General features: G+C 36.2%; 1 protein-coding gene across 1 annotated transcript in view; it reads right to left on the bottom strand.

Annotated features, from left to right (window-relative positions):
• Window positions 1-27,444, bottom strand: part of LOC306641205 (uncharacterized protein C8orf34 homolog) — a 490,512-nt gene that overhangs the window by 364,686 nt on the left and 98,382 nt on the right. The window contains 2 exon segments of the mRNA XM_079106179.1: window positions 4,457-4,588; window positions 14,631-14,778. Coding sequence (XP_078962305.1) covers window positions 4,457-4,588; window positions 14,631-14,778 — 280 coding nt within the window.

Raw genomic sequence — 27,444 nt, 5'->3', positions numbered from 1 at the left:
ATATTTGTTTTGTTTGTTTGTTTTTCAAGTGGATGTCCAATGCTGAAGGGACTTTTATTTTCCCATCTCACTGCTAATATGTCCATGTAGAAGCTCATGTCACTGTATTAGGGAGGTCTAATTTTGGACTCTTTATAATATTGAACTGACAATGGCAGTTTCATAAGTCAGATAAATTCTCCTATCTAGTTCATGTTTATCAGGATTGTTTTAAATAATCGTAGTCTTTTTCCTTGGCTAATACATTTTCAAATACTTATATCTATTTCTAGAAGATAAAGCCTGCTGGGAATTTAGATAGGGAATTGGATTTGACTTGTACACCAATTTGTAGCAACTACCTCTAAACAAAATTGAAAATGAACAGGGGATATCTATCCAAAGTTTTAGTTAATTTCTCTCAGCAATGTCTCATCATTTTCTGTATATACAGTTTACACATTTTCCCATCAAATTTATCACTATTAGGTATTCTTGATGCTACTGCAAATGATATTTTAAAGACATTTTCAATTTACATTGTCAATATATAAAATACAATTGATGTCTGTTTAACTTTGAACCCTGTGATTTTGCCAATTCTACTTACTAATTTTAGTATTTTTCTTGAAAACTCTTTTTGGACTTTTCATGTTTATAAAATTGTGACATCTGGAATTAAAGATTTTTCTATATTCACTTGAAATTATGCATTTTTCTCTTGTCAAGCTTCATTGGGTATGACCACATGATTTTGAACAGAAATTGTAAGCATTTGTTTGATTTATAGAGGAAAAATATTCAATATTTCAATGTAGAATACGTTAGCTGTGAGACTTTTGACTCTGCCTTTTATTAGGCTGAGGATATTTTCCTTTATTCTTAAGTTGATGGAGGTTTTATCATAGCTTGTATTTCCTCAAAGACTTTTCATCTATATATTGAAATGAATTTGTAATTTTTCTCTCAATTTGAAATAGTGAAATGCACTAATGAATTTTTGTCTATTAGATGAACATTACATTTCTTAGATAAAACAAATTGGATCATTGAGTAATACCCTTTTCATACATTTTTGTATTAATATTGCTAATAGTTGATAAAAATATTTATATCTATGGTCTTAGAGATAATCATTTCTAGTGTTCTTTTTCTTATAAAGTCCTTATCTTGTTTTAGTATCAGGTTATGGAGGCCTCCTAAAAAGAACTGAAATGTGTACCATTCTTCTCTATTTTCTGAAAAGTGGCATATGGCATTAATTTCTTTTAGTTTCAAATGTTTTGATCCCATAATGCAGTCATCTCAGACTCAAGTTCTTTTTATGAGAAATTATTTAATGATTATTTCAATAAAGGAAATTTAAATATTTCTGTTTCTTCTTGAATAACTTTGGTAACCTGTGTCTCTCAAACAATTTATATCTTTTATACAAGTTGTCAATCTTATTGGCATAGAATTGTTAAAATGATCTTCTAAGTATGCTGTTAATGCCTTTACAATTTGTAATAATTTTTTTCTTTCATTCCTGACACTCTTGCATATGATAAATCTTGCAAGATGGTTTTATTGTTTAATTTTTTCAAATAACCAACTTCTAGGATTTATTGATTTTTCTTTGTTTTATTTTCTATTTCAATTCTATTATTTTTCTCATTTCTTTTTCTCAACATACTCTTGGTTTAGTTCATTATTTATCTTTATTTTAAAGTGAAAGCTGAAATCATTGATTTTATACTATTTTCTTTTCTAAAATATTAATCTTTAAAAGGCCTATATTAGAGCTATAAATTTTCTCCTAAGCACTGATTTAGTTCACCCTACGAATGCACATGTTTTGTTTTTCATAATGTTGTCAAATTTAATTTTGCAATTTTGTACTTAACTCATTGTTATTTAGAAATGTGCTGTTTAATTTCAAAATGTGGAGGCAAGAAGAGTTTCTAGACTTCTTGTAATTTACTTCTAACTTATTAAAATTTTGTCACAAAACAATATTTCATATAATTCCATAATTGTCTTTCTGAATAGTCTATCTGGAATTGAGAATTACATATGTGTGTGTGTATGCACATGTATTCTAACTTTATTGCACATGTGTTCTAACTTTATTGCACATGTGTTCTAACTTTATTGCACATGTGTTCTAACTTTATTGCACATGTGTTCTATAATCATCAATTAACTCAAGGTGGTTGGTTATTCCATGTCTCTACTTACCTTTCTGGTTTATTTACTCATATCTCCTTTCAGTTCTGTAAATTTCACACCAGGTACTTGGAAACTTTGTTCTTATGTGCACTGCCCCATAGCACTGTCATGTTTTCTTGATTCAATAACTTTTTTGGTTATGAGATGATCTCTTTATCTTTGGTAATATAACTCATCTTGACTTCTTCTTGGTTTGATATAGCCATATAGGCTTCTTTATTCTTAGTATTTAAAATTGCTTTTGTCTGTATATTTAAAGTGTTTCTTAAAAAAAAAATCTATACACTTTATCCAACCTGACATACTTGCTTTTATTGGAATGTTTAATCCATTTTAAAGTGGCATAATTCCTGTCATGTTTATAGTAAAACAACTTCTTGGTATTTGGTTGCTTTTTTACAATCTATTCCTTCTTTTTCTGTTCCTATTTTTCTGCCTTTGGGAGAATAAATAACTTATCATATTCCACTTCAATGTATCTAACTTTTCATTTGGTTGCTTTTTTACAATCTATTCCTTTTTCTGTTCCTATTTTTCTGCCTTTGGGAGAATAAATAACTTATCATATTCCACTTCAATGTATCTACTAACTTTTCATTTATGCATTTTGTGCTGCTTTTAGTGATGCTTTACAGATTATGGTATGCACCTTTAAGCTACCACAATCTATGTTCAAGAGACAGTCTATTACTTCACATTTTAATATCAGACAGTATATTTCCAATGTTAACCCTTCACCCATTGTATTCTTATTGTTATACATATTATCTCTGTAAATATTATAAAAATGTTATTTTGTTATTGTTTTTGTTGTTAAAATATTGCTAATGGTCTGATGGAACCAGAGGTTGAGAGTAGATATAATCAGAAGCCAACCACCAGCAACACTCTGCAGCCAAGTAGCATCCTAAAAGGAGCAAAGAGCCTACAGAATGAGTGGGCTTATGGCATTTGCCCCTCAGTGATAAGTGATGGAATCTAGAACTGGTGATATAAATTCATAAACCCTTACAGTTATGAATTTATCACTGGAAGACAGAGACAGAGGTAGAAATAGAGAGAAAAGAGAGAGAGAGAGAGAGAGAGAGAATGAGAGACAGAGAAAAGAGGGAAAGGTGGGGAGAAACTGACGACTCCTTGATGGAGATGGAAACTGAGACTTGGTTGATTTAATTTTCATTTCTTTATTCATTTTCCCATTTGCATTCATAATTGGATCAGGAATGGTGTTGGATACTACTAAGTATACTAGTCCCAAGAAGACATGCTAATTTTAGACTTGTATATTTCAAAATGTTGGCATCAAATTTTATCTAATTAACTGGTAAAGGAGGACAATTTGACAAATCACAATCATTATTTGCTAAGACCATTTAACATTCATAATATTCCATATAATCCTCACAATAACTTGGTGGGGTTTATCCAATATTTTTATGAGTACCAATGTATAAATGCAGATACAAAGTTGATTTCAGTCTCTTTCACATATAACCAAGATTCCTGTTAGCACACAGTGGTTTTTCAAAGATTTTCAAACAAAAATAAATATTTTCAACATACTCTTTTCTCTGTTGAAATTAAGAGCAACATCTCACTCTGTAACAAGCATAAGACATGAATGTAAAACAAAAGCAGTTTTCAAGCTCTTTTGTGTTCCAATAGCTCTTAACAGCTGCCACATGTGCAGAGGCAGCAGCGCACTGGAGAAACTCAGTGGCTACTGAGGTAGTGGGGAAGGAGTGGGGAAATTAGAAGAAGGGGACTTCAGGTGATGGAGGAGAGGATAATTGTAGAGAATTCAGATACTAATAATAATGAGCAGAACTTCAGGGAGATCTTGGCCGAGGATTTAAAATCTTGTTGTTGTTGTTGTTGTTGTTAGATGTTTGGAATAGAAATATTCTTCACTCTGCTCTAAAAGATTTAATTTGATTTCATGAAATTCAGTAATTGCAGATATGGCTCTGCTTTGAATGTAGTAGAATACTACAACTGGCCATGAGAGGCAAGGGACCTGTTCCTTACAATTTTTATTCTTCGAAGAACAGAATACTATGTCTAAATCATTACACATGTTTGAGAATATAAGTAGGTGAGTAGATATACATACAATAATTCAATATTAATGCTGAAACAAAAGTGGAATTCATTAGGATGAATGGTCAAAAATATCACATTAAAAGTTTGGCTTCCATTAATACTTTTGCTTTATTTTCTGAACAACAGACTTACAAATGAAATAATAATTGAAGAACAAACTTACATGATTTGGAGTCTGGTGATGGGGGAGAAATATTAGACACAGCAAGGTCACTTTTTGATTTTTTAGGCTTCTTTGCATTTAATTGCCAGGGTTTATCATAGCTTCTGAAATCCCTTCTTGTTCCTTTAGATTCTGTTAAAAACAAAATATGTATAAAAATCAATAACAAGAATGAAACAATTCTTGTCATAAAATATAGCAATATACAAAGAACCACTGAGCCAAAGAGGAACGAGACACTGGATGTCATGGATTTCTTTATTCTCTATTTCTGGCAAGAAAAATAATTCATATTAACTCAAATAATCTAGCAAGGATATCCCTACTATCTGGTTGGTGGAAAAGAGGTAAGAGACAGGAAGTCACCCATCAGTTTAACAGAAATCCATGGGATGTGACCATTACTGGAAATTTCAATATCAGCCATGATTTCAACTAGCCAAAATTTTGAAAAGAATTCAAATAGTTTCAATGGTAAGGGGACAAGAAGAGTTCACCTACACTATTGGTTGACAAACCTAAAACTAAACAGAATTTTCCACATTTATATTTTAATAAACAGATAAAATATAAAATATAATTCTAAGAAAAATATAATATAAAAAAAGGAATTTAGCATCTGCAATGCAGAGCTCATACTTTTAAAAGCATTAAATGTTAGAACATAATTGATTTGTCTTTTGAATAAAAATAAAAGAAAATGAACTATATGAAACATAAAGAAATTAGAGCAGAGATCAGTCAATGAACCTATGATTGAAAATAGAAATGTGCACAGAAAAAATATTTTTTTAAAAGATGAGTTAAAAAAAAGTACTGATAGGAAACTAAAATGCAATAAGCAGCACATTTAAATTTATGTTCAAAGTAAGAAAAAAGAGAACTGATACTGTCAAAAATTTAATCAGTGACATGGAGAACATACTTCATTCAATAAACACCTTAAGAAGAGAGTCAATAAATAAGAAAAGCAAACACAAAGCCAAATGAAATGAGAGAAATGAAGAGCAGTGGAGGAGACTCAATGTAATCATAATTGATTTTCCTGGAAAATCATAGTCGACAGCATAAAACTTTTGAAAAACAAAAGTTTTAAAAATCCATAACTATTCAAGAAAAGTAATTCTTTGTTATTCCAAAAAAAGGATTCTTTCTGTACCTCTCATATTTTCACTACATCAACCTCCTGAAGGTTTTTAGCTTTGTATGTCTAAATCTCCTCCTGCCCTTGCTCACTGCCTCATATCTGACCTTATGCTTAATCACCTGAATAGCTTGCTCACAAATATCAACTCCTCCACAAAACTTGTCTTCCAAACTCCACACTACCTGCAGGATCACAACCACAGTTCTCAATCCGCCCCCCAGAATGTTTTCTCTCTCTCCACCCAGCTGTTATGAACACCGATGGAGGGAAAAAAAAAAAAAATCATTTTCTTGCTGGTGACTTCCATGATGAACTAATTAAAAATTAGTTTATGTTTTCAACTTTAGTAAGGTCCCAGAACTGCTAAACAAGCTCTCTTACCTGTAGCAAACAACTACACCTCATAATAAACAACAAAATTAAGGGGTCTGGAATTATAGTACACTTATCTTCTTCCATACTCTAACTTCAATCACATCTTCCTCCATTCTTTCACCCGGATGTTTTCCATGATTATTTGTATGATACTGAATGAGTTCCACACCTGGGACTTCTAACCAATTGCCTACTGGAATTATCTACAAAGATGCTCCACAGGAAACTAACAGGAATTGAGCTTATATTTCCCTTTATAAATTTAGTCCTATGTTCCTATCTTGCCTTATTAAATAACCATTTATGCTGTCGCTCAGTAAACTGGGAGTTACAATAATCTCCTCCCTCTATTCACCCTCTGTAAGAAAAGAGTTATTAAGGGCTTGTGCAAGTCAGACTTAAAGAAAACTGGTAAAATAACAAGGTAATTTTTAACCAATGTCTCTATACCCAGGGGTTATGCCTTATTATTATATTCCCTTCCCTTGAATGAAGACAGGACCTTTGACCTGCTTCTATCCAATAAAATATGGCAAAGGTTATGTCAATGTCATGATTACATTATATTACATAAGACTCCATCTTAACAGAACAGAATGAGAGAATTCCCTTACTGACTTTAAAAAGGTAAACTGTCATGAGGACAGACAGCAATGTGGCAATGAACCCTGAGTTGTATCTAGGAGCTGAGAGCAAACCCTGGATGAAAGCCAGAAAGGAAAAAGGGCTCTCAGTCACAAAGCTGCACGGGATTAATTTTGCCTCTCTCTGGGTGAATTCTTCATTAACTCAAATGAGCTTGAAAGCTTATTCTTTTCTAGGCAACCTTCAGATGAGAACGAAATCCAGTCAACACCTTGATTTGCAGCCTTGTGAGGTATAACACTTAGCCAAGCTAGGCACAGATTCCAACACAAGGACACTGAAATGCTAAATGTGTGCTGCTTAAAAAATACCTCTTCAGATACAATGTTTTATACAATATGAACTCACATGAACTTTGGTAAACTCACAGATGCTAATCTGTTCTGCCTTCACATGGTAGGTGCCATCTTAGCACCTATAAGCCAAAGATTAAAAGCCACCTAGTTTATAATCTAAACTCAAGAAAGTGAGTCCAAGAAAACACAAGAGTTCCCTCTGTTGTATGCCTAAGCTCATATTATAGTTTCCTGTATGATGCAGACAGCTTTTGCATGGATCATCAATACCAGAGATGTCTACATTCTTCAGAAAATACCCTATTCCTCTGTTTAGTGTCTCAAGAAAGCACTAGTGTGAGAATGCATTTAGAGAAGACAAAATCCTTTCATGAGATCTCATAAAGCATGAAGAGGAGAAGAGAAGTCATGGTATCATCAGAGGAAAAAGCATTTTGAGTCCAAACAAGCAGATTCTCAGGAGAATCAGGCAAGGAGTTAGCCACCCAAGGAGATCTGGGCTTGGAAGTAAATGTGAAGACAACAGACCAGTGTGTAGAAAAGATGAAATTAAGTCCGACCAAGGATCTCACCCGTGTTTATTGGGAAAATAAAATTATCACAGAACTGGAGGACTGGTTCCCCTACTTCCAGAGGAAATGATTCCTCCTAAATCTGAACTTATACACAGGATAATATGAGGGTTATTTAAAATGGAGACTGATCATCATTGGGAAATAAGAAAACTAACTTTGGAGGGGATTCAAGATGGCGGACTAGAGGGTGGCTGCATTTCATGTTGCTCCAGGACTCAGGACTCAAGAAGAGAAGATATAGAGAGACTTGGGACCAACTCAAAGCAGCCGGGTGAGTCTCTCCCGTTGGGGAGGTGTCCCGGATGGGGCAGTAGTCCCCAAGCGCAGGGAACTTTGTGAAGTAGATTTGCCCAACGAAGACACCCCTCCCCCCGCTGGAGCAGTGAACGAGGACAACTGGGAGCATTGAAGAGGAGGCCGCTCAGCACAGCGCTTGGACTCGGCGCAACCCACCCAGGCTCTGGGAGGCTGCCCAAAGGAGGGAGTGCGCGGTGAGCTGTTTGGACTGAAAGCGACCACCCCAAAATACAGGGGGCTGCCCAGAGAAGAAGGAGAAACACGGGCTCGGCACATCGCTTGGACTTGGAGCAGCTGCAACAGGGCTCCAGGCAGCTATCCGAAGGAGCAGCGTGGTGAGTGGTTTGGACTCAAAGCAACGCTCCTAAACACAGGGGGGTTGTCTGGAGGAGGAGGAGGAGGAGCACGGCGGGGTGCTTGGGCTCGGAGTGACTGCACCAGGGCTACAGGTGGCAGTCGGGACGAGGAGGTGCACAGTGAGTTCCTGGGACTCATGACGAACGCACCAGATGTCTGGGTGACTGCCTGGTGGAGAAGGAGGTGCGTGGTGGGTCACTTGGACTTAGAGCGACCGCACGAAACACCAGGCGACTGCCAGAGGAAGAGGCGTGTGGCGGGTCACTGGGACTCGGAGCGACTGTAAGGGGCTCCAGGTGGCTGCTCAGAGGAGGGGCCGCATAACCAGGTGATTAGGTGCAGAGCAGGGTCCCAGGACCTAGGCGGTTTCTTGGTGGAAGAGCAGCACAGACAAACTGAGGGGCAGAGCGAAGGCTCCAGGACTGCAGGCAGCTTCTCTGAGGAGAGGCAGCCTAAGGAGATTCGTCTGCGAAGGGCAAGGCTTCCAGGCCCAGGAGGTAGGTCCGGGTCCCTGGGAACATTGCAGAAGAAGGCTGCCCAGCCCAGGCGGTAGTTGTGAATTGAACGGAACTGTAGTTGTGAATTGAGGGGAACTGACCAGCGAGACCTCCCCACCGGGTGAGTTCTCACTGCCGGGTGAGGTTCTCCCACAAGGACTGTAAAACCAGAGACACAGGCCCAAACTTGCCTTGCATCAGCCCACATCCTACTTCCCCTTTGGATGACCATTCGTCAGCAAGTGAAGTACCTCTGCCCACTAGCAGGAAATATACCCCACCGGAAAGCCACCACCCCTAGAGAGTCAGCTTCCTTGTGGAGCACCGCATTATCAACTTCCTCCAAGACTTCAGCCTACTGAAGGCTAAGAGGGGATATACTAGAAATCTTCAGGAACATTATAAGTCAATAGAGGAAATCTGCAATATCACAGCGGTCAACTGATACCTGAACAATATGAGAAAACAAGGAAAGAAAATGCTGCAAACAAATCTAGATGTTACATCAATGAAACCCAACGACAGCATGGCAGAAGAAATGACAGAAAGGGAGTTCAGAATGTACATAATTAAAATGATCAGGGAAGCAAATGACGAGATGCAAGAGCAAATGCAGGCACTGAATGATCACACCAATCAACAGTTAAAAGAGCAAATACAGGAAGCAAAAGATCATTTCAATGAAGAGTTAGAGATATTGAAAAAAAAAACAAACAGAAATCCTTGAAATGAAGGAAACAATAAACCAAATTAAGAACTCCATAGAAAGCATAACCAATAGGATAGAACACCTGGAAGACAGAACCTCAGATATGGAAGACAAAATATTTAACCTTGAAAACAAAGTGGACCAAACAGAGAAGATGGTAAGAAATCATGAACAGAATCTCCAAGAACTATGGGATATCATGAAAAGGCCAAATTTAAGAATTATTGGGATTGAGGAAGGCTTAGAGAAACAGACGAAAGGAATGAACAATCTATTCAATGAAATACTATCAGAAAATTTCCCAAATCTGAAGAATGAAATGGAAAACCAGGTACAAGAGGCTTATAGGACTCCAAATGCACAAAATTACAACAGACCAAACCAAGGCACAATATAATGAAAATACCTAACATACGAAATAAAGACAGAATTAAAGGCTGCAAGAGAGAGGAATCAAATGATATTCAGGGGGAAACCAATACGGATATCAGCAGATTTTACAATCCAGACCCTAAAAGCTAGAAGGGCCTGGAACAACATCTTTCAAGCCCTGAAAGAAAATGGATGCCAACCAAGAATCTTATACTCAGCAAAACTTACCTTCAAATTTGATGATGAAATAAAATCCTTCCATGATAAACAAAAGCTAAAAGAATTTACAAAAAGAAAGCCAGCATTACAGAACATTCTCAGCAAAATATTCCATGAGGAAGAGATGAAAAACAAAGAAGCAAATCAGCAATGGGAGGAACGATCCTAAAGGAATTGTAAAATAAAGGAAGAACTAAGTCATATCAAAATGAATAAATAAATAAATAAAATGAGCCAAATGACCGGGAATACAAATCATATCTCAATAATAACCCTGAATGTTAATGGCCTGAACTCATCAATCAAAAGACATAGACTGGCAGATTGGATCAAAAAGAAAGATCCAACAATATGTTGCCTGCAAGAGACTCACCTCATAGAAAGAGATACACATAGACTAAAGGTGAAAGGATGGGGAAAAACGTACCATGCACATGGACTCAGCAAAAAAGCTGGAGTATCCATCCTCATTTCAGATAATGTGGACTTCAAGTCAAAGTTAGTCAGAAGGGACAAAGAAGGACATTACATATTGCTTAAGGGAACCATAAATCAGCAAGACATAACAATCATAAACATCTATGCCCCAAACAGTGGCTCATCCATGTATGTCAAACAAATCCTTCTCAATTTCAGAAACCAAATAGATCATAACACAATAATACTAGGTGATTTTAACATGCCTCTCTCACCACTGGATAGATCTTCCAGACAAAAATTGAACAAAGAAACCATAGACCTCAATAACATAATCAATAATTTAGACTTAACGGACATGTATAGAATATACCATCCAACCAAGAGCAAATACACTTTCTTCTCAGCAGCACATGGATCCTTCTCTAAAATAGACCATATATTATGCCACAAAGCTAATGTTAGCAAATACAAGAAGATAGAGACACTACCTTGTATTCTATCAGATCATAATGGATTGAAATTAGAAATAAATGAAAGAGTAAAAAGCAGAAACTACTCCAACACCTGGAGATTAAACAATATGCTATTATATGATGAATGGATAACAGAAGGTATTAGGAAGGAAATTAAAAAATTCTTAGAGGTACATGAGAACAAAGAAACATCATATCAAAATCTCTGGGACACTATGAAAGCAGTACTTAGAGGAATATTTATTTCATGGAGCGCATTCAATAAAAGAAGTAAAACTCAACAAATAAACGACCTAACACTACAGCTCAAAGCCCTAGAAAAAGAAGAACAGACCAACACCAAAAGTAGTAGAAGACAGGAAATAGTTAAAATCAGAGCTGAAATCAACGAAATTGAAACAAAAGAAACAATACAAAAAATTGACAAAATAAATAGTTGGTTCTTCGAAAAAATAAACAAAATTGATAAACCTTTAGCCACACTAACAAAGAGAAGACGAGAGAAAACCCAAATCACTAAAATTCGGAATGAACAAGGATATATCACAACAGACACGAGTGAAATACAAAACATAATTAGAAGCTATTTTGAAAATCTATACTCCAACAAAATAGAAAATTTCGAAGACATCAACAGGTTTCTAGAGACATATGAATTGCCTAAACTGAACAAGGAGGACATACACAATTAAAATAGACCAATTTCAAGTAATGAAGTAGAAGAGGTCATCAAAAGCCTACCAACAAAGAAAAGTCCAGGACCAGATGGGTTCTCAGCCGAGTTCTACAAAACCTTTAAAGAAGAGCTCTTTCCAATACTTCTCAAAGTATTCCATAAAATAGAAGAGGAGGGAACCCTCCCAAACTCATTCTATGAAGCCAATATCACCCTGATACCCAAACCAGACAGAGACACATTGAGGAAAGAAAATTTCAGACCAATATCATTAATGAACATTGACGCAAATATTCTCAACAAAATTTTAGCAAATCGCATACAAAAATATATTAAAAAGATAGTGCACCACGATCAAGTGGGTTTTATCCCAGGGATGCAAGGCTGGTTCAACATCTGGAAATCAATAAATGTAATTCACCATATTAATAGACTTAAAGTCAAGAATCACATGATTATTTCAATAGATGCAGAAAAAGCATTTGATACAATACAGCACCCCTTCATGCTCAAAACACTAGAAAAAATAGGGATAGTGGGAACATTCCTTAACATTATAAATACCATCTATGCTAAGCCCATGGCTAATATCATTCTAAATGGTGTAAAACTGACAGCATTCCCCCTAAAAACTGGAACAAGGCAGGGATGCCCTCTTTCACCTCTTCTATTCAACATCATACTTGAAACACTAGCCAGAGCAATTAGACAGACCAAAGAAATTAAAGGAATACGAATAGGAAAAGAAGAACTCAAACAATCCCTATTTGCGGATGATATGATTATATACTTAGAGGAACCTGGAAATTCCACCAGAAAACTTTTAGAACTCCTAAGTGAATTCAGTAAAGTAGCAGGTTACAAGATCAATGCTCATAAATCCAACACATTTTTATACATAAGTGATGAATCCTCAGAAAGAGAAATTATGAAAACTACCCCATTCACGATAGCATCGAAAAAAATAAAATACTTGGGAATGAATCTCACAAAAGAGGTGAAAGACCTCTACAATGAGAACTACAGAACACTAAAGAAAGAAATTAAAGAAAACCTTAGAAGATGGAAAGATCTCCTATATTCTTGGATAGGAAGAATTAATATTGTCAAAATAGCCATACTACCAAAAGTGCTATACAGATTCAATGCAATTCCAATTAAAATCCCAATGACGTACCTTACAGAAATAGAGCAAGCAATCATGAAATTCATTTGTAACAATAAGAAACCCAGAATAGCTAAAGCAATCCTTCGCAGGAAAAATGAAGCAGGGGGTATCGCAATACCCGAACTTCAACTTTATTACAAAGCAATAGTAACAAAGACGGCATGGCATTGGTACCAAAATAGACAGGTAGATCAATGGTACAGAATAGAGGACATGGACACAAACCCAAATAAATACAACTTTCTAATACTAGACAAAGGCGCCAAAAATATGCAATGGAGAAAAGATAGCCTCTTCAACAAATGGTGCTGGGAGAATTGGAAATCCATATGCAACAGAATGAAACTAAACCCATATCTCTCACCCTGCACAAAGCTCAACTCAAAATGGATTAAGGACCTTGGAATCAGACCAGAGACCCTACAGATTATAGAAGAAAAAGTAGGTCCAGATCTTCAATATGTCGGCCTATGACCAGATTTCCTCAACAGGACTCCCATAGCACAAGAAATAAAAGCAAGAATCAATAACTGGGATAGATTCAAACCAAAAATCTTTCTTTCAGCAAAGGAAACTATCAGCAATGTGAAGAGAGAGCCTACAGAGTGGGAGAGTATCTTTGCCAATCATACTTCAGATAGAGCACTAATCTCCAGAATCTATAAAGAACTCAAAAAACTCTACACCAAGAATACAAATAATCCAATCGACAAATGGGCTAAGGAAATGAACAGACACTTCACAGAAGAAGATGTACAAGCAATCAACAAACATATGAAAAAATGTTCAACATCTCTAGTAATAAGAGAAATGCAAATCAAAACTACCCTAAGATTCCATCTCACCCCAATTAGAATGGCAATTATCAAAAATACAAGCAACAGGTGTTGGCGAGGATGTGGGGAGAAAGGTACACTCATACATTGCTGGTGGGGCTGCAAATTAGTGCAGCCACTCTGGAAAGCAGTGTGGAGATTCCTCAGAAAGCTTGGAATGGACCCACCATTTGACCCAGCTATCCCACTCCTTGGCCTATGCCCAAAGGACTTAAAATCAGCACACTACAGAGATATAGCCACATCAATGTTCACTGCTGCTCAATTCACCATAGCCAGATTGTGGAACCAACCTAGATGTCCTTCAATTGATTACTGGATAAAGAAACTGTGGTATATATATACAATGGAATATTACTCTGCCATAAAGAACGATAAAATTATGGCATTTGCAGGCAAATGGATGAAATTGGAGACCATCATGCTAAGTGAGATAAGCCAATCTCAAAAAACTAAAGGACGAATGATCTCGCTGATAAGTGGATGATGACACATAAGGGGGAGGGTGGGAGGAGTTAGTGTTAGGGTTAAGGTTAGGGTTAGGGTTAGGGAGGGGGGCAAGAATGGAGGAAGAAAGGACTGTTTAGAGGGAAAAGAAGGGTGGGAGGGGTGGAGGGGGGAGGGAAAAAATAATAGAATGAATCAAACAGCATTACCATATGTAAATTTATGATTATACAAATGGTATGCCTTTAACCCATGTACAAACAGACAAACAACATGTATCCCATTTGTTTACAAAAAAAAAAAAAGAAAACTAACTTTGTAGACATCTAGTCTTTTCTATACAGATGAACTACAAGCATTTAATTCAAATTATTCATAAAAGAAACAAAAATTTAGAATAATTAGTTTAAACATATGGAACGAAATCCTTTTATGCAAATCTGAACCACCTCTATTAAAATGAAATACACTGATTTTTATATTTTGAAACATAATATCTTCAAATTTAAAAAATGACGAATTTTAACTACTGGGTAAAGTCACAGTTGAATATGTGAAAACCTCAGGTATCTATCCATCTAGATTAATCTTATCAAAATCAAAAAGACTTGAAATTTTTAATCAGATGTATCCCATATTAACTGCAAGGTATTTTTTTTCATTACCTGATGTTTCACTTTCAGCCCAGAGAGCTGCAGACCCAGACAAAGTTCTCTGCAGTTGTCCACGATTTCCTTGTTTAGACTGAAGATGGTCAATGAGAAATGGGATTGGCTGGTCAGGTGTCTCAGTTATTAGCTTGGTCATTAATTCCTGAAGACAGAATGGAACACACACTTACATCTAATAACAATAGCGAAAATAACAAGAAACATTTACTATAGCACTTACTATTTTCAGTCATCTCTTTTTTTATGCAGCAACTCATTTAATCCTAAGAATCATTTTTAGGCAGGGACAAGTTACTGCTCTCATTTTGAGAAGGGAAGTCTAAAGAAGTGAATTGTCTACTTTGCATAGCTAAAATATAGCAAACCAAGACATATTCATTTATGTTAATCTTTATTATCACAATTAGCCTAAACATACTAGAAATTTTATCTAAATCATTATTCCTAAAAAGCATAATCTCAGAATTTTAAGTTTTTGATTACTATTTTGAGCGATGCTGTTGCAAACTAAACTTTAACTAAAATTCACCATATGCCTTATATATTGTTAATGTTTAGATATCAGATATCCCCCAAAAGTACTGTGTTAATGCAGGAATATTCAAAAGTAAAATGATTATAGATTGTGAGAGCTATAATTTTATCAATTCATCCTAGTTTGAATGGACTGACTGGGTGGTAACTGTAGGCAGGTGGGACATGACTCGAGAAAGTGGGTCACATTGGTATGCCATTAAAGGGTTCATCTTCCCTGCAGCTCCTTCTCTCCCTCTCTGTTTCCTGAACCTGCCGTATGGTGAGCAGCTTTCCCCATCCTGGGCCCTCTGGCCATGATGTGCTACCTCACTTGCTCCCAGAGCAATGGATTCAGCCTACCATGAACTGAACCTCCTAAGCCTTGATACCCAAATGAATTTTGCCACCTTTAAGTTGTTCTGGTCAGGTATTTTGGTCATGGTGACACAAAACTGATTAAAGCATACACTAACGTCATTTTTCCTTCTTAACCACATGTAAATATCTCAACATGAAGAAGATTTTGTTGGGATAAAATAAACAGGTAATATGCCACAGATTCACAGAAACGAAAAAGTATCTTAAACTGTCTCCAAACAATACAGAATCTTCTTTTTACAAAAATACTTGATGAGTAAATCTCTTAGTATCTTCTGCTCCCTCCCTCCTTCTCCCTCCCCCTGTCCCACCTCTCTCTCCCTATCTCTCTCAAGAGTTAAGCAACAGCAAGATCTTTACCTGCAAAACAGGCTGTTCCATTTTTAGTTAGCTCTAATGATACCTTAAATTGGGCCAAATTTTGCCCAAGGGTAATATCTACACATTGTTTTTTTTCCAGTCAGAAAGAGCAAAAACCAATCTCCAATTTGTGGTCAATTAGAATCCCCAGATTGTTGCAACATGAACAGCTGTCAAGCCTCGTGGACAGCATTTGGTACTGCATAATTGGATTTGGGAACTCACAAGCACCAGTTTTCAGTCTTATCAGCCACATTTCATCTTGTTGGTTTTAGCCCAGAATTCTGGCCTGTCAACCATCTATTAAGTTCAGATTCTATGAGAGGCAGTCTAGGGAGCAGGCCTGAAAAATCAGGAGAGGGTCCTGAAAATCGCCGTGCGATTATCTTTTTGTTTGATGGTGACCTCTTTCCTCTCCTTGAATGTCCTTCTCAGATGGTTGAATGGTGGTCCTGTAATCATTCAGTGTTCAAGGATACCTTCTCCGAGAGGCTTAATCCCACCAATCTTCTTAAGACTTTATCACTTTATTTTCTTCATGGTCTTAAGTACTTGCCAGAGTCATTTTCCTAACCATTTGCTCACCTATTATCTCAGGGATGTTTGTTTGTTTATAACAGTCTATAAACACTAAATGGATTGTGTCGATGACAAGATCCCAAGTTGATCTTAGAGACATGCATCAAATAACTCAGAGTATCTCAAAAACTGTGCTGACTGAACCTAGATTTGGAGCCTAAGAGAGCAAAGGTTTTCTACCAGAAATACTCTGTGATGCAAAATATTTACCAGACAAATGTAATACTTTTTATATTCTGAAAAACAGGTAAGCAAACACCAGTTGGCACAGTCTTATTTATTTCTGCTACTGAAAAAATCTCAATTGTTAACACTACAACTAGAGAGGCCATTTCTCTACTGTTGTAATCATGAAGCACTGCAGGTTCAATTAAACTTCAATTTTCATCAATTGATGGAATTTAAAACATTTCAAAATTTGCACTTATAGGAGAATGTATTACATTCTATTTGAACTTATTGTACATTACAAATGCCATTAGAAAACAGAAATAAAAATAAATAGAAGTGAAGAAGGAAAAAAAAAAAAGAAGTGAAGTAGGACAGAAGAAAAAGAAATACATAGGAGACATTAAAGGAACTTTAATTTTAAAGTTCTGCATACTTCTCCAGGCCTGTCACTCCCCAACTGAGTTCTTCCCAGGCCTATCACTCCCAAATTCCTAAGAAATCTGTAAATCGTAGTTACCATAAAACCACTCGCTCATGAGAATTATCTTCTGCACTGTTAACCGGTCCAGCAATAAATACATTAAGCAAACAAAGACAATATATTTTAAGAAACCTAAAATTCAGGGGACTTTCTAGTGTTATCTATCGATTATATAATGGAGACGACCCTAGTCTAAAGATCCTGAGAATGATCACACCACCATAAACAATCATGATCACCAGATTAATACCATCCCCACACAGCTTCCCACACCCACCCTTCACCAAGTTCTCTTTAAAAGAAGAACCAGTAACCGCAAAAGCACATCTCACTCTTTTTTGTCCCCATCATTTGTTTGTTTTACTTATTTTTCTTCAAATGACAATATCTTGACACAGAATGCTCCTGGAGAGATGCAAAGTAATATGAAATCTTGCAACATTAAATTTAATTTCATGGTTCTTTATTGGTTCTTTTTCTTTATTCATGATAGTAGAATCCATTTTGACATGATTATGAAGACACAGAATATATTTAGTTTAAATTCGGTCTCCAGTATCTCCCCTTCCCCTTCCCTCTGGCAACTCCCTACTTCCCTTCCCTCTATTATCTTTCTGCCATTTACCCATAGTTGTTTTTTTACACTAATTTCTTGTGGAAGTACATAATGGTGAGATTCCCTGTGGTATATTCATATATGAACATGGGAAAGTTAGGTCAGGTTCATTTCACTCTTTCCTTTTCCCATCCCCCCTCCCTTCCCTTCATTCCCCTTTGTCTACTCCACTGAACTTCTATTCCCCTGGCCCATATTTGGGGTTAGCTTCCACATATCAGAGAAAACATATGGCCTTTGGTTTGAGGTAACCCATACTCTCCCTTGAATATGTCTCTACTTTCCCAAATAAATCTCTGTCTGTGCCTCTCACAGGCGTGTGATGCAATTCTTTTCATGACATAATCCCAGGACCCCACTTGTCAAGTACCCACCCTCAGGAACTCCTCAGACTGTCTTCTGGTGACATCCCTTCTTCATCAGCAGAAGGACCAACTAGACTATTCTAGTCTCAGAAAGACTGAGCACTAAGATAAAGCAAAATCAGGTCGGGCTCCAGAACCATAGTGATTTCTCTCCTGAGACAGTGGAAGATCCTGTATGCTTTTTATAAAAAATTTCTCCTTTAGAATTGGACAGGAAGTTTCTCTATTTTTGTTCTTGTAAAATAAACTGAAGTGACCCAATGTTTTCTTTGAAAGATGGATTACACAGTCAAAATATGCCAAGTAATCTCTATTACATTTTTAAAATATTATTGGTCTAATAACTAGTTTTGGCCACACTTTTATTACATTAATAAATATAAGAGATTGAAGACACAGAACAATTGCAGACATAGCAACATGAAAACAGTTAATGTTTGCAATAAGGTATGTTGAGCATCTGGGTGAGGCAACAGTCTAGCTTTAGATGATTCTATTTACAAGAGGAATGATCCTGCCTCTCACATAATCCACATATCCATGGGCATTAGGGTTCAAATAATTTTGAGAACTTGAACTTGCAGAAATTCCTTTCCTGGGCAAGAAAATGTGAATCCTTAGATTTGCAAAGATACTTCTGGCAATAAAAAGATTGATTTCTTTCCACCACTGGGATTTAGAGACACGAAAATAGAACTGAGGGGCTGAAAGATTTGAGGAGGTGAGAATAGAGTTGTGCAGTTAGAATGTCAAGTCAGAGCTCAAAATTGATTGCAGGAAGTTTCACAAGGATCACTGACCAGAAGGAAAAAGTATTCCAGAGCATGAAGCCAGTCTCAGACAGAGAAGCCCAACACCTGTAGGGAACAGTACATCCAGGGAGAGAGAGGAAGCTCATCTGCAACTCTTGCCGTTGGTTTAAGAGTCATGACGTGAAATTCCTTAGGACATTTGGGCTATGGGTGTCTAAACTGAAAGAGCAACACAAGTGGTGATAGCACTCCTGCCTGGCAACACAACATCTGTGGACATTTTAGGCTAAAGATTTGGGTATCGATAAAATGCAAGTATTAATTTTGAGTGTTTGATAAATCTGGGTCATTCAAGTTGCAATTAAAATATACTAGCAGTTGGTACTGAAAAAGGTTTAAATTCTAATCAGATGATATCAATAAAATGACTAACATATGTAATATGCAACAGGCAATACAGAAAATGGAGGAAATGGTAGAGATTAGACATACAGGCTTTGAAATCAGATACACATTCCTGAATCACTCATCTCCTCCTTACTAGTTGTGTGACTTTAGGTAAGGCACTTAATCACTTTAACATTCAATACTCCATCCGCTAGCAAGACACAGTGGCACACACCTATAATCCCAGTGACTCTAGAAGCTGAGGCAGGAGGATTGCAAGTTCAAAGCCAGTCTCAGCAACTTAGTGAGGCCATAAGCAACTTAGTGAGACCCTGTCTCAAAAAGCCCTGGGGATGTAGATCATTGGTTAAGAGCACCCCTGGGTTCAATCTGCATACAAAATAAATAAATAAATACTACATCTACTAGTGTGAATGATAACAGTACCTCCATTATAGGGTCACCATGGAGTAAGAAGATAATAACTGCAAAACATTCACAAAGTTCCTGGGTTATGTGTGGACTACTATGATGGATGATCTAACACTTCCTTCTAAGATAAAACACCTCCCAGAGAACAATTTCCAAAATCTCCTTGACAGGACCTGGGTTAGAGTTTCTCAAGGAGAAGAATTTGCAGAGGTCTTGGAAAGCACAGAGAAGCAGAAGAAATCATTCTGTAAAGTGAGCCAGGCATTAGGTAGCTCATGTCTGTGATCTCAGCTACTCTGAAGTTGACTGCAGGCAGATGTGAGAGAGGATGAGCTTCACAGCAGCTCCCCAGCATGTTTGTGGAAAACTCCACTGCAGACTGGAACAGCTCAAAGCTCTGCAAAAGGATGGAGGAGTGCAGCAGCTTCCAGGCAAGCACTGGAGACCACCTGCTTCTGTGCTTCAGGCTGAGCTCCTCAGGGTCGGTTCCTCTGATCTTGCTGACAGTGCCTTTGACCTTCTGCAGTACTTCCCTGGTCTCTGCATTCAACTGTCCACCTCTCCATCATGTAAATTCAGATTTACAAAACCCTATTATGACTTGGATACATACAGGCAGTTATCTTTTTCTGACTTAACCACTAATCACATATCCACAAAGGCCTTAGCTAATATTTTAATATTTACTCTGATTTTTCAATATTTATATCTTTATATAATTTATGTATGTATGCTTATTACTATTATAATAACCATGCATTTGCAATGCTATCTGTGTAAAACATATTTTATTCATTTTTTATTTTAAAACTCATAAATATTTTCATAATATAGTTTATTATCAACTATGATCTTTAACTTCATGACTATATTATACATTAAAACAGCCCCCAATACCGATGTTTCCTGTTATTTTCATGAACTTTTCACTACTTGTACCTTTTAGAAATATTTATTTAAATTATGATTACATAGGAAGATAAACATCATTTTTAAAAATTTGGAAAACAATCTAAAGAACATGAATCACTAAATAATAAGCAAACACAAATTTGTATTCCACAACACTTAAGAACTCCTGGAATTTAGGGCTATTATAACCAATAATGGACATACCACCTGTACTATACAGAAAATGGGCATGATTAATAAGTTAAAAAATGAATAATAACTGGTAATGATGATTGTCTCGAAATGCATTTTAATTTTAATGTCCACTAAACAAAAGCAAAACCATGAGTGAGCTGGTAGCTCATCACAGTCATTTGTTACTAAAACTGAAATGAGTAATCAGGCAACAGTAAAAATTATTTTAGTAAAAGATGTACTTCATTTGTTGGAAGCTATGAAATCCCTTGCTTAAAAACAAACAAAATGCTCATGATTACACAGACACCAAATGATACATAATATTTCTGGGTGTTTACCCATCCATGAACAGAGGCTCTAAGCTCCAAGTGTTAAGATCCCTTCCTCTGGGTCCATAGAAAGGCATTCTTCCTAAATATTTGTGACTTTGGATTAAGTTGCTTTTTTCTTCATTTGCCTCAGAGGTAAGTAATACTTAATTTATCCCTTTTAACCTCAGAAGAAAGTTATCAGGAAATAAAATTGAATCTATTTCCAAAATCTCAGAAATTTCTTGTTATATGGCCTTTCAAAAAATTTAATACACATGCAAGACATTGTACTCTATTATTAATAAAAGTGGTATTAATCATACATATTTTTACTCAGCACCTATAATTATTTTAAATACTAATAGAATATGGCACATTATCATATGTAAAATGTTATTTTAGTTCACAACTGGCATTAGGATCTGTTGACTGAATTAGTTTATTTTATATCCACATGTTTCAATTTTCTATTTTTAATTAGCTCTCTTACTAATTTGCATTTGGGATCATAACCTTTGAAACATCCATCCCCATCCACGCCACCCAACTGTATTTCACAAATAAGTAGGTAATGGATGTTGAATTGTCAATAAATGTGAGGAATGTGTGCTTGATATTCAGTTGCCTGTGAAACATCTTTGCTTCTGAAACAGCCCTATGTTAAATGGATATTACCATTCCTGATGGATAGAACCAACCTGCTTTCTACCTGTACATAACCCATGCTGATCTTTTCTCTCATTTCTTTTTTTTAAATGGCAGTAAAATGGAGGGTTTTTTCCCCCTGCCTCATTATATCTCTAAGATTTATTAAGAGCTTTTCATGTCAGCAAGCAAGAAATGATTACAATGCAGTATACAGGTTTCCATGCACAGTGAGAACAAGAAAGACATCTCTGATATTTTCCTGTCAGACTCTTCTATACCCTTCAGAGAATTCAGACTGCTCTGAGTTGGGACCATGCCCAAGCCTGCCCTAAGTTCACTTCTCTCATTCCCAATTACAAGTGAAATTTCCTTAAAAGGCTGAATTCATCAGGAAATAAAACAATATGAACAATAATTATTTGATATACCAAACGTTTGGTATATCAAGCCTTCCAGATACAATTGTCAAGTATTTCACATAGAATTAATCAGTCACTGTGCATTAAAGAATTACATATAAGATGCAAAAAAAAGCCAACACTTTTACAAAGGTGTTTGTTAACTCCCTGCTTATTTCAATTCACTTGGTCTTCACCAACAACCCACCAATGCTAACAGTCACAGCTTCCTGCACACCCACCACTGTCCTGACCCAGGGAATAAGAAATATTCCTGACCTGGAAGTCTTTTGGCCCTTGTTAAATATGATTTAATATAAAATTAGCTTTATGCTGCTCACTTGTAATAAACAAAAAAGCATCTAATTAGCCACATTGTATACTATAGAATATAATCCAGAGGTGAAAGTAAAAAAAGTAAAAAATAAAATAAATTGCTTTATAATAAAGATTAAAAATGAAAATACCACAACTAGAAATTAATCATTCTTAATTCTAAAGCTGAATCATAGACATGGAATCCTGTCTGCTTTTAATAATATAAGAAAATAATATATCTAGCCTGCAGAACTATTCAATGACAGATGATGCAATATTTTGCCTAATGCCTAGCAATTTTTCTCTAATCCAGAGATGTCTTCTCAGATAAAATTTTTGAAGATTCAGTATACACTTTGATTCCCCTCATAAAAAATACAAGCTTGTAGATGAATTTATAGGCAAAGATAGAGGTCCCCAGTGAGAAATACTGGCATATCACATGGAAATACTTTTAGTTAGAGAATTATATTGCCCTACATAATAGTCCATCAAAGCAACTTATCTGGTGTTAGGTGGAATTTTCCACAATTTTACTTGGAAATAACTCTGTAGGAGTACAACATAGGTGATACTAAATGGAAATAATGAAGCAGTGCAAAACTCAAGTAAATTAATTATGTAAAACCATGATGGAGGTAACAGATGTATGTAGAAATGGCCATTAAAAGGAAACTTTCTCTCAGTTGAGTAAAAATTATTTTTGCCTTTTATCATTCCTATAAAATGTGTAACTAAAATAGGGTATTCAGCTTGGCAGAATCATGAGAAAATTTCATAGTGCTCACTCAGGACCTCTTTTGGGGACTGATGATCTAAGGAAAGGATGTACATTTCTGCATTGCAAATTGCTGATGAATGCAGTGGAGCCTCATAGGCAAATACTAGTACCCAGAAAGTCCTTACTCTGATTCCAAGGCATCTAGGAGAGAATTTGGAAAAATACTGTAGTTAACAGGAAAATAAAGATTGGGGTAATTAACTGACCTTGATTTATTTTCTGTCTCTATAATGGTTGTATCAATTTAGTTAGTTCTCAAAGCCTTAATTGTCTCATCCCTAAAATGGGTAGGACAGTGTCTACTTATCAGTTTGTTGTCCAGATGACAGTAAACGTATGTGGCATACCCCTCGGAATATATGACCATATTTCATAGCAGTGGGAGTTCCCATTCAGTTTCCCGTAACAAAAGAAGATGTAGGGCAGAGAGCTGCCTTGCTTGGTCTCTCTAGATGTTATATTTTTCAAGATAAGTAAACATTTTTGTCAAGTTGGCTTATAAGTCATTCCTCAAGACAATTCAGCCACAGGCAACTGCAAGAGCAAGTTTTAGAACTGTTAAGCTGAAAATAGCATGGCCGCCCTTTTCAAAATGATTGTTTCAGTCCCCTAAAATTAACCACTCTCCACACTTTTATGACAGTCACTTTTGTGCTTTCATTATACATTTGCCACCTGATTAAAAAGTTTTCTGAGGAGTCTTACACCACCAACAACAAACTCTGATGCTACAGACACCACCCAGGTGTCCAACAATTCAATTCAATTCTGACACTCTCTACCTGACATTAGCATCAGATCCCACAAATTAAAGAACGCAGGCCCGCAAACCTGCCCCCACTTCAAATGGCAACAGCAAGTGCCAGGTCGCTTGCCTTTCTAGTGAATTGGTTATAAATAAAGGGAACTTGGAAATACCCAATTCCTTTAACAGTAGAGTGAAAAAATAATTCTTGTTATATTCACATAGTGAAAAACTAAACCACAATGGAAATGAGTAGTACTATAGTTGCACCTAATAACAGGGTAAATCCCAAAAGCATAGAGATAAACAAAAGAAGCAAGACTTAAATAACAAGTACTACCTGTGTCTGTTTATTTTAATAATGTCCAAAATAGAAAAAAAAAGAAAAAAGAAAGAAAAAAAAGAAAAACGATCTGTAATGCCTGAGGCAAGGTATTACAGAAAGATATTAGATCTTTGTCTCCAGTTCCCAGCATAGAGCTCCTAAGATCCTTGGAAATTCCTAAGTGATCAGAGTGACAGATGCTTCTTTTGCTCTAATAAAACATACTGTGAAATTCTGCAAGGATTTTAGAATACTCGATATTACTATCACCTCTGGCTTGTATCTTTATTCTTGTATATTATAATTCTCTCTATGTATTTTATTTTATACCATTAGCATTGATTTAGATATATTCCACATATTTACCAATTTTATTGCTCTTATTTCTTTCTTGATTTCCAACTATCCTTGAGATCATTCTCAATAACATAAGGGAAACCTCTTATTCCCGTGGTGACATGCCTCTGTTTTATGCACAGAAATATTTCACTTGCTTTTTAAACTGGAAAATGCTTTAATTGTATCTAATTATAAATTGGGATTCCTTTCCTTTTTGTTAGTTTGTTGTTGTTGTTGTTGTTGTTTTGATTTAGGGGTGGTGGTACATACCTGTAGTTCCAGATGCATAGGAAGCCAATGAGTTTGAAGCAACCAGGACAACACAGTGACATCCCATCTCAAAAAAAATAACAATTTTTTTTTTCTCCTTTTAAAAAGTCAATCAAATTTCTTTCAGGAACATCTGACTTTATTTAGAGATTTCTAAAGTTTTTTTTCATTATTTTTTTGTTTGTGGTTTTCTTTATTTTAAAACCATAAATTTATATAGGAAGTTGCAAAGAAATGTACAAGGAGGTTTCACATACGCTTCACTCAGCTTGCCCCAATGTTGATAGCTTGAAAACTATAGTGCAATATCAAAACTAGGAAACTGACACTGGTGGGCATGATGTGTAGAGCTTGTTCAGATTTCAACGAGTTACATGCATCCATGTATGTGTGTGCACGGGCATGTATGCAATTCCACGGTAGTGTAGCTAGGAATAACCACTTCCACAGAAAAGATAATAAATTGTACCATCATCATATAATTCCTCGTGATATGTTATAGTCATGTCCCCTCTTCGTTTCTGAGACCCAGCAACCAATAATCTGTTCTCTATCTCTACAATCATGTTATGTATTAAAATCTCACAATGTTACGTATTAAAAAAGTATATTAATTCTTCCTATCCAAGAACATGGAAGATCCTATACAACACTAAAGAAAGAAATTAAAGAACACCTTAGAAGATGGAAAGATCTTCCATGTTCTTGGATAGGAAGAATTAATATTGTCAAAATGGCCATACTACCTAAAGTGCTATACAAATTCAATGCAATTCCAATTAAAATCCCAATGACGTACCTTACAGAAATAGAGCAAGCAATTATGAAATTCATCTGGAAGAATAAGAAACCCAGAATAGCTAAAGCAATCCTTAGCAGGAAGAGTGAAACAGGGGGTATTGCAATACCAGATCTTCAACTCTACTACAAAGCAATAGTAACAAAAACGGCATGGTATTGGTACCAAAATAGAAAGGTAGATCAATGGTACAGAATAGAGGACACGGACACAAACCCAAATAAATACAATTTTCTCATACTAGACAAAGGGGCCAAAAATATGCAATGGAGAAAAGATAGCCTCTTCAACAAATGGTGCTGGGAGAATTGGAAATCCATATGCAACAGAATGAAACTAAACCCATATCTCTCACCATGCACGAAACTAAACTCAAAATGGATTAAGGACCTCGGAATCAGACCAGAGACCCTGCAGATTATAGAAGAAAAAGTAGGTCCAAATCTTCACCTTGTTGGTCTAGGACCAGACTTCCTTAACAGGACTCCCATAGCACAAGAAATAAAAGCTAGAATCAACCACTGGGATAGATTCAAACTAAAAAGCTTTCTCTCAGCAAAGGAAACTATCAGCAATGCAAAGAAAGAGCCTACAGAGTGGGAGAATATCTTTGCCAATCATACTTCAGATAGAGCACTAATCTCCAGAATCTATAAAGAACTCAAAAAACTCTACTCCAAGAATTCAAATAGTCCAGTCAACAAATGGGCTAAGGAAATGAATAGACACTTCACAGAAGAAGATCTACAAGCAATCAACAAACATATGGAAAAATGTTCAACATCTCTAGTAATAAGAGAAATGCAAATCAAAACCACCCTAAGATTCCATCTCACCCCAATTAGAATGGCGATTATCAAGAATACGAGCAACAACAGGTGTTGGCGAGGATGTGGGGAGAAAGGTACACTCATACACTGCTGGTGGGGCTGCAAATTAGTGCAGCCACTATGGAAAGCAGTGTGGAGATTCCTTAGAAAACTTGGAATGGACCCTCCATTTGACCCAGCTATCCCACTCCTTGGCCTATACCCAAAGGACTTAAAATCAGCATACTACAGAGATACAGCCACATCAATGTTCATAGGTGCTCAATTCACAATAGCCAGACTGTGGAACCAACCTAGATGCCCTTCAATTGATGAGTGGATAAAGAAACTGGTATATATATACAATGGAATATTACTCAGCCATAAAGAATGATAAAATTATGGCATTTGCAGGCAAATGGATGAAATTGGAGAATATCATGCTAAGTGAGATAAGCCAATCTCAAAAAGCCAAAGGACGAATGATATCGCTAATAAGTGGAGGATGACACATAATCGGGGGGGATGGAAGGGTTAGTGTTAGGGTTAGAGTTAGGGTTAGGGAGGGGGGCAAGTATGGAGGAAGGAAGTACTGTATAGAGGGTAAAGAGGGGTGGGAGGGGTGGGGGGAAGGGAAAAAATAACAGAATGAATCAAACAACATTACTCTATGTAAATTTATGATTACACAAATGGTATGCCATTACGCCATGTACAAACAGAGAAACAACATGTATCCCATTTGTTTACAATAAAAAAAAAAAAAAAAAGTATAGGGGGCTGCGGAGATAGCTCAGTCGGTACAGTGCTTGCCTTGCATGCACAAGGCCCTGGGTTCGATCCCCAGCACCACAAAAAAAAAAAAAAAAAAAAAAAAAAAAAGAAAGTATAGTTCACTTTGACAATTCTGTATTATATTCAGCATAATTCTTTGAGGTT

Source organism: Sciurus vulgaris (genome assembly GCF_902686455.1).
Source record: "Sciurus vulgaris genome assembly, chromosome: 1".
Lineage (NCBI taxonomy): Eukaryota > Metazoa > Chordata > Mammalia > Rodentia > Sciuridae > Sciurus > Sciurus vulgaris.
Note: the sequence above shows the minus strand (reverse complement) of the source record. Positions and strands in the feature narration are given on the sequence as shown.